The sequence below is a fragment of the Austrofundulus limnaeus genome, unplaced genomic scaffold, assembly GCF_001266775.1.
Source record: "Austrofundulus limnaeus strain Quisiro unplaced genomic scaffold, Austrofundulus_limnaeus-1.0 Scaffold3, whole genome shotgun sequence".
In the NCBI taxonomy this organism is placed as follows: domain Eukaryota; kingdom Metazoa; phylum Chordata; class Actinopteri; order Cyprinodontiformes; family Rivulidae; genus Austrofundulus; species Austrofundulus limnaeus.
In genome coordinates this window covers 1,883,086-1,891,056 of record NW_013952405.1, presented here as the reverse complement: position 1 = coordinate 1,891,056, position 7,971 = coordinate 1,883,086, and the positions used below count along the sequence as shown (strand labels likewise).

At 40.7% G+C, this 7,971-nt stretch overlaps 1 protein-coding gene across 4 annotated transcripts in view; it reads left to right on the top strand.

Annotated features, from left to right (window-relative positions):
- uckl1b (uridine-cytidine kinase 1-like 1b) overlaps positions 1-7,971 on the top strand; it is a 22,272-nt gene that overhangs the window by 3,522 nt on the left and 10,779 nt on the right. For 2 of the 4 annotated variants that reach the window (XM_014017017.1, XM_014017025.1), the window contains exons 1-2: positions 732-942; positions 6,624-6,817. In XM_014017017.1, coding sequence (XP_013872471.1) covers positions 875-942; positions 6,624-6,817 — 262 coding nt within the window. In that variant the 5' untranslated portion in view covers positions 732-874. Of the gene's footprint in view, positions 1-731; positions 943-6,623; positions 6,818-7,971 lie in introns of those variants that run through there. The other 2 variants (XM_014016996.1, XM_014017006.1) reach the window with 1 other exon arrangement.

Sequence of the window (7,971 nt, the reverse complement as noted above, 5' to 3'; positions counted from 1 at the left end):
GTGTGTGTGTGTGTGTGTGTGTGTGTGTGTGTGTGTGTGTGTGTGTGTGTGTGTGTGTGTGTGTTTGCCATGGTACTGACATCTCCAGACTTGGTGGAAGGCAGAGACGTGGTGAGTCTCTGCAGGGTACAAGCACACTACGTCCTCCCTGCCCTTCCCCGTTGTCTTCCTCCTCCTCCCCTCAGCTGCATTTCTCCCTCCTGTCACCTCGTCAACACAGCCTGAGGCGTCCCCCTTTGTGTATCCAGTCAGCATCAGACGAGAATAATAGCTCTCCGTTAGTCTATTCCTCCCCGCTGTTTTTTAAAATTTATTTCTTTGGGTCTGCATCCATCTCTTCTGGTCCCGGTGTCCCCTCCAGCCAGATATTGCGACACAGAGACTGTCAAAAACAAACTTGTGAGCATGTGTGTGTGTGCAGGGGGATATGTGGAGAGGTTTGGCTCTAACCTGATGCTATTAATACAAACTAATGAACATAATCTGGAGGGTAGGTGATCCTCTTAGGTTCGTTGGCCGGACAGCCGAGGGGAGGAGCAGGGAAAGAGGAGGGAAAAAGCTGCGCTGCAGTTTCACGCTGAGTCGTTGCTCCACCAAGCTGCAGAGCCCTCACTCTTCCTCTTTTAAGAAAATGGAAGAATCTGAAAGCTAAACAGACGGTTTAAGTTTCGTTTCCTCACCAAAGTTAATATCCCTCCATACTTCCCAGCCTCAGTATCTCCCTGGATGTTTAGCAACAGAGGGCAGGGTTGTTAAATGCCTCATCGCTCTGGTGTATACAAATATTACATATGCTTGCTGGCAGTGGTGTAGGATTAAAAACACTAACTTGAGGAGTACACACACTGGAAGTCTGACATATTTCTCTTCAGCTATGAACTCTCTGCCAGCTTACTCAGGAGCTAGGATATCTGGCTGTTGGACTTTAAGCTCTGATGGCAGGTAAGTGATTTTATTTATTTATTTATATTTTAATCTTGTGTTTAGGAGGAACAGTTACTGGTTTGTAGCTTCAAGTTTTTTCTCTAAAGAAGCTCTTTATCAACTTTTGAATGCCTTAGGCTTGAATCACATGAATATTAGGACTGCATGATATCCGGAAAACCTGTGATGTGCGAAAACGGTGCTTAATATTGCAATGATGATGTGACTAAATGAACAAATACCTAGTGTCGATGTCTTTCTGCTCTGAGTTCAGAGCAAAACAACAACTAAGATATAATTTCCATTCCAACATGGCAGTTTTATTCTATAAAAGTGCAACCAGACACAGCTGCTGTGTTAGCAGTGAAACAACAAACCGCATGCAACACAGTTTCTTAATGACTTTAAAACATCGCACCCATTAATTAAACATTTTCTGATGCACTAAATACTGAAAAATACACCACACTCTGTTTTTTTAATATAAATAATAAAAGCATCTTAAAATATGTGTGTGTGTGTGTGTGGGGGGGGGGGGGGTTCAACCTGAATCCAACTGTAAGTTCTCTAATTGCAGGTGTCCAACATTTGCTCCACTGTGGTTCTGATTAGATGTGGCATCTCAGGTCCATTTAGTTTATCAGACTGATGCTGAAAAAAATAAATGCAAACATTTGTGCCAAACGTTTATTGCAGTTGCAGGTTTTTGCGATTTGCCTGTTGCACAGGGCTGATATTGCGATGATGATAAATTTGTGATATATTGTGCAGCCCTAATGAATACATCATTTTACAGATTAATGCAAAATACAATGAGAAACGGCGTGTTTTGCTTTAGGTAAATATACTGTTTAGATGATTTGTTTCTTGTTTATATATGCGTTTAGTTCAGTTTTTTAAAACAGTTGTCAAAGATAAAAATCTTAGCATAGTTAGCTCACATGTCTCCTAGCTTTCTCATGTGTCCTGCACTTTGACCTCCTGTCAGCTCTTTTTTAAACTTTCTCTCAAAGGTACATTCATAGTTAATGTCCAGGAGCAATTAGGTTCTGGGAGTTCAAATTCAAGAGTGTGATTCAGCACAGTCAACCAGGCCTAATCTCTTCTGACACCCTGGTTTGGTTTGAACTGATAACTCAGCTGGAGTGAGCTGTGTCTCAGTCCACTCCCTGCCTCTGTATGAACCCAGGTGACTCAGATGTGATAAGATGAAACTTTGCTCATTCTGGTTTGTTTCCACACCGACTGCTTGGCGTTCTACCTGTTCTACCGCGTAAAGACTCAGAGGCTGAGAGTTGACTGAATGACAACAATACGTCTAGGTGTCTTCTGTCGTTATGGCCTCTGGTTTTTTACAGTCCTCTTTTGGTGAGGTGTGGATGTCTCGAATACGGCAGTAAGTGTTTCTCACAAGTGATAGCTGGTTAGGCTTTTTAACTTTTTAGTATGTTGTGAAGAAAAGTATGCATGTTTTAGCAAATATCCTTAAAACTCAAGTTACTACCTCTGTTTAAACTGTAGACTGCTTCACTGTAGTTTAAGGCCTAGCATTCCTCCAAATAATATTTTTGCATGATTGTTAGCTATTGGAGTATGTTTTGTGACTGACTCACAGCTACTACTAGAGGTGCACAAATAATTTGACCGGCCGATTTATCTGCACCGATTTTCTTTATTTTGGGAGATCAGCCAATACTTGTGAAAGAAAATATTGTTAAGCGTGTTCGTTTATCACTTTATGTGATTGAACCACACTGAGAATGTACCAATGCATGGAAATTGAATGTAAAAGAGTTCATACAACCCACACAGAGCAGCTCGGTCTGGAGGCAGTTTATAAGTCTGCGTTCAGGCCCCATTCAATATAACAGGATTTTCAGGACATGACTCCGCCTATTTTATTAGGTCATCAGGAAGGTGTCCCTAACAGTGCTGGAACCATGCCCTCAGACAGAAATAATCTGACCTAATGAAGATTAGCGGTTCAGTTATGTGTTGAATTTGTGTTTAGGCATGTATCTACAGAAAATCATCTATTTACCCAAAATAATCACATTTAACAGATATTACAGTTCTCCTAATAATAAGACTTTACCACGTGTAGTGTAATAAAGATCAGTATATAAGCAAACCCTGATAAATTTCTTCACTTGGATAAGATTGGTGGAAAAGAACAGCTTCTTATCTACCTCCACAAAGGTCTGCAAATCAGCTGCTGTTCCCGTTTGCTCTACTGTGAGCTCTACCTAATGTCCAGTTAAAACAAGTTTGTGTTGTTTCAAGGGTTTTGTTCAGTGTTTTACAGTAAAGTAAGATTTATACATTGAAGGTGTATTGTGACCCTAATATAACACCAGAGACAGTGTTAGGTAGTTAAAAATCTGTATCAGCCAAAATTGGAATTGGCAGGTCAGACTTTTTAAAGATCGGTGATCGGACAGAAAGCTGCAATTGGTGAACCACTAGCTACTACCACACCAAATTTTAGTTCAACATCTATAAAATTACTTGAGTTATAGCACTTGTTGTGCTGGTTAAGGTGAAGTAGCTGTGATGACCAGACTGAAGTTAGTTGACTTCAAAAGTTATTCAGTTGTAAAGATCCATTCAATACGTACTTACTTACGTACGTTCTTAAAGTTACATTAAAATCGCATCACTGGTTCAGGAGACATTTTGCTAGCAGACAAAAAATACCCCACACATGAACATGTTTGGTACAGACACAAACATAACCCTGCCTTCGGTGGTGTGTGATAATTGAGATAATTTGTTTGGCCCAGTCTCAAGCGACTCCTAAGCTTGCCAACCAGATCCACGTGTAAACAGAGAAACGGGTTTGCAGAGTAGTTCTTCAAATCTGCATTTGTTACTTCTCTGAAACTGATCTTTCACTTCATTCATTTAGCAGCTACCATTCAGTGGATAATTATGTTATTCGCTTTCATTATAAACCTGTGTTTTCCGATGTAGCAGTGTGTTGCTAACTGTTGCAGCTAAAGAAAACAGAAGAAACGTGTGTAGATGGAGCCCGTTTATAGTGAGTCTTGTTCCACTTGTAATCAGTGCTGCTGTGTCTGGTAAAACTAAAGCCTGGTCATTGTGATTAGCCGGAATAAAATAGTTTATGCAAATTCACTCAGCACTCCTCTCGCCTGAGAGCCTCATGCTGATTTGAATTGGCTTGTTGTCATTTGTTTTGATCTTGCTTACTGCGATGATACATTTTTATTCAGTGGCATAAGTGATTGCATGACTCAGGAGGTGGTACCCGCTTCTGTTTCACTGACAGGGAGGGAAATGCGGTGGACTCATGAAGGACTGCTGTCTGTCCTGTGATTGGTAAAGAACACTGGATGGTTTTGTACTTTCGGCTTCGCTGCAGGTCATAAATGAGAAGTACAACTTGGAATAAAAACAGTCTTTTACAAGATCTGAGTGGAGCTGAAGCAGCRAAACATATCTGTGCTCTGAGTGGACAGCTGATTAGTGATTGAGTTGTCATCCAATCAGTTTAAGAGCTGAAAAACGAGGCTAGAACTCACATTTAAAGCTTCAGTTTGGAACTGTTCACAAAAAAAAAAAAAAAAATACTTTTCCATCAGTTTTTGTGTACCTTTTTCTTTGAAAAGCAGGCACAGAATTGTTTTGACACATTTTCCATCAGGTTTATTTCACACATTGACAAAGGTTAAAAATAACATGTGAATATTATTTACAAGTTCCAAACCTTAATGACCCTAACATGACACAGCAATTTACACACTGCTATGTACATGTACTTTGTTACCTGCAGCACTTACTTTCTACAAGAATGGACAAAGTTCACTTGCTGAAGATGTTAAAAACTAAACATTAACCTGTTACAGGAGGGACATTTCAACACTTACCATGGCTTGTTTGTCTTGTTTTTAGCTCCAGTGCGGTTATCTAACTGCTGCTACTCTAATCCTATCATGAATTAAAGCTACTACTCATTGCAAAATCCTGAAGACTGGCAAAAATAAATATTGATGTGTGTCCTCAAGTTATAAATTAGTAAGCAAAATGTGTGAATGGTTTACACCATCAAGTGCATTTGTTTACTTACAGAAACAGCTGAAGTGACTAAAATAGGTCAACAATGGCGATATCCATGAAACAGCTGTTTGTAATGGAGTCTGACAATTCTGTTGTAGTGGTACAGCTTTATGCTCAGAATTGTTGAGTAAAGTATGCAAAGGTTTTGTTAAAATGGTGAACCAAGCTTTTAGGTATGGTTTTGGAAGAAGGTGTTGACACTTTAAGCCAGCCAGCCCCCTGGCCTGCTTACATACGTTTACAAAACTTACAAAGGGGGGGAAAGTTACGGATGGACCAGGATCAAAGATTGTGACAAAAATCGCTACTGAAGCAAGCAAGGTAGTAATTTTGCTACCTACCTCCTCTATTTAAACCAATTTATTCTTTATGCGTCTTCCTCTGGCTTCATAAAATAATTGCAGTCACCCTCACCGCCACTTACAAAGTTCACATATGGATGGAAATGTCTGTTAAGTCTCAGCAAACCTGATGATTGGCACAGTGCCTTGAGGGTGTCCTGAGGCAACGCCAGATTAAGAAGGTGTTGGAAAACCAAACATGGCATCCTTACGACTCCCTGACACCCCTCTAGCTAAATTCCTGGTCTCAACTCTGAGTTCTGTGTTTACGGCGGTCCACCACCCTGCTTCATGTCCAACATTTATGTCTACCATTTGGGTTGAACATTCGTTCTCTTTTCTTTCATGTTTAGCAAAGGATTCAATTCTCCAATATTTATTGCTTGTCAGATTCCAACAGGCTGGTTTACCTCCACAGACTACAGTCAGCCTGTTGAAGGTCAATCGCATGATTCAAGCTTTCATTTGGTTTTGGGCTGATTCATCTGAGTGCTTTGTTTTCAAGGGGATTACTTTCAAGTGGTTAAGTTCAGACCAACACTATCTATGGTGGGGATGGTGCGCTGCTGACCTCAACTCGGGACATTGTGGGTCAGTGGGCGGAACACTTCGAAGACCTCAATCCTACCGACACATCTTCCCATGAGGAAGCTGAGGACCCTGGGTCAGACTCTCCAATCTCTGGTGCTGAGGTCACCGAGGTGGTTAAAAAGCTCCTCGGTGGCAAGGCGCCGGGGGTGGATGAGATTCACCCGGAGTCCCTTAAGGCTCTGGATGTTGTGGGGTTGCGTTGGTTGACGCAACTCTACAATATCGCGTGGACATCGAGGGCAGTTCCCCTGGATTGGCAGACCGGGGTGGTGGTCCCCCTACTTAAAAAGGGGGACCGCAGAGTGTGTTCCAGCTACAGGGGGATCACACTTCTGAGCCTGTCTGGTAAGGTCTATTCAGGGGTCTTGGAGAGGAGGGTCCGTCGGATAGTCGAATCTTGGATCCAGGAAGAGCAGTGTGGTTTTCCGATCTCAGATAAGCAGAAGAAAACGGACGGACGGACTTTCAGATTTGTTCCTTTATATATTTGAAAAACTACCAGAAAAGTTGGGGATATCCTTTTATATGTTTGTTTTCAAAGCTTCATATTGACTGGAGCTGATAGGCTGAATGGCATTGAACAACAGTGCTTTGATTTATGGCATAGAAAGTCTAATACAAGATCTCTTTCAAATTAGCTTCATATAACGAAATATTTTTATTTGTTGTGTGTTTGTTGTTTTATAGCGGTGGTGGTGACGGATCACTGGACCGCCTCCTTCCTTCTGTCAGCATGGGGATTTCACCCAGGAAAAGGACCACCAGCCAGTGTAAATCTGAGCCTCCACTGCTGCTCACCTCCAAACGAACCATATACACTGCAGGGCGGCCCCCCTGGTACAACGAACACGGAACTCAGTCCAAAGAAGCCTTCGTCATTGGTACAAAACACGTTTCACAATCTTCATCCTTTGTGGGCGTGTTTATCATTAATAAGTTTACTTTCTCCTCTAATTTTGTAGTGTTTTAACACCGAAGGTCATGCTTCATTAACAGGATGTTAACCACCCGAAGTCTTTAAAAATCCATCCTTGATTAGATTAAACCCAGAGGCTGTAAAAACTTTATTTTCATATTTGAATAAAGTAAGAGCTCATCAGTGAACTTCACTCTTCAGTCTTTATAAGAATACTGGTGAGTCTGTACTGTGCGAAGCAATCTTTTAAAAAACACTTGCATGTGTTGCATAAAAATCAGAATTTCTAAAAATAAACTTATACGAACAGAGTTCGCTACATCGCGTTTGCACCTGAAGTAATTAGCATGTCGTGAGCCGGTGCAGGCCAAATGGAGCTGCATGTTGATGAAAGTAAGGCAGGAAGTATGACATACGAGTGAATGCACACTCCTACACAGTGCTGCCTCGATGTCTCACAACCTGGAAAACAGCTCTGCCCTTTAACTTTCTTGCAACATTGTTAGAGTGTGATTAAAAAAAACGCACTGTAAGGGTTTGGAAATGTTCTTGGGATATTTTTATCACAGCTTTGGAACATTGGAAACAGCAAAAACATTTATGTCACTATTCATATATTTGTTTTGTTTATTTACTGAAAAATAATAGGATGGAGACCGTAGTAATGTACATATTCCACCAATATGATTGTAACATTAGTTTACCTTTTGATGGATGATTTAGCTCCTATTAATAGCTTACTGAGATGTTTCAGCTAATTAAAATATTTGCACATTTTCTTTAAATCTACATCAAATCTGATCATTTAAATCTAACAATTGGTAACTTGTGAAATGTGACAAAAATGCTCTGAAACAGATTTTGTTTCTACCTCTCTGAACAAAACAGCCTAAAGCTGTTGCCTTTTAATCTGCGCTCCTTGATAACATTGGGCCTCATGCAAGAACCGTTCTTACGCACAGATTTGTTCTTAAGTTGTGCGTACGAGTGATTTAGGAGAATTTGTGACATTCACCAATGTTTTCGTATTCTAAGAATTTTTTCAGATACGAACAAAATTCACGAGTGGTCCAGACCTGTCGTATATTTTACGTACAGTACGTCAGTCTGCTGTTATCC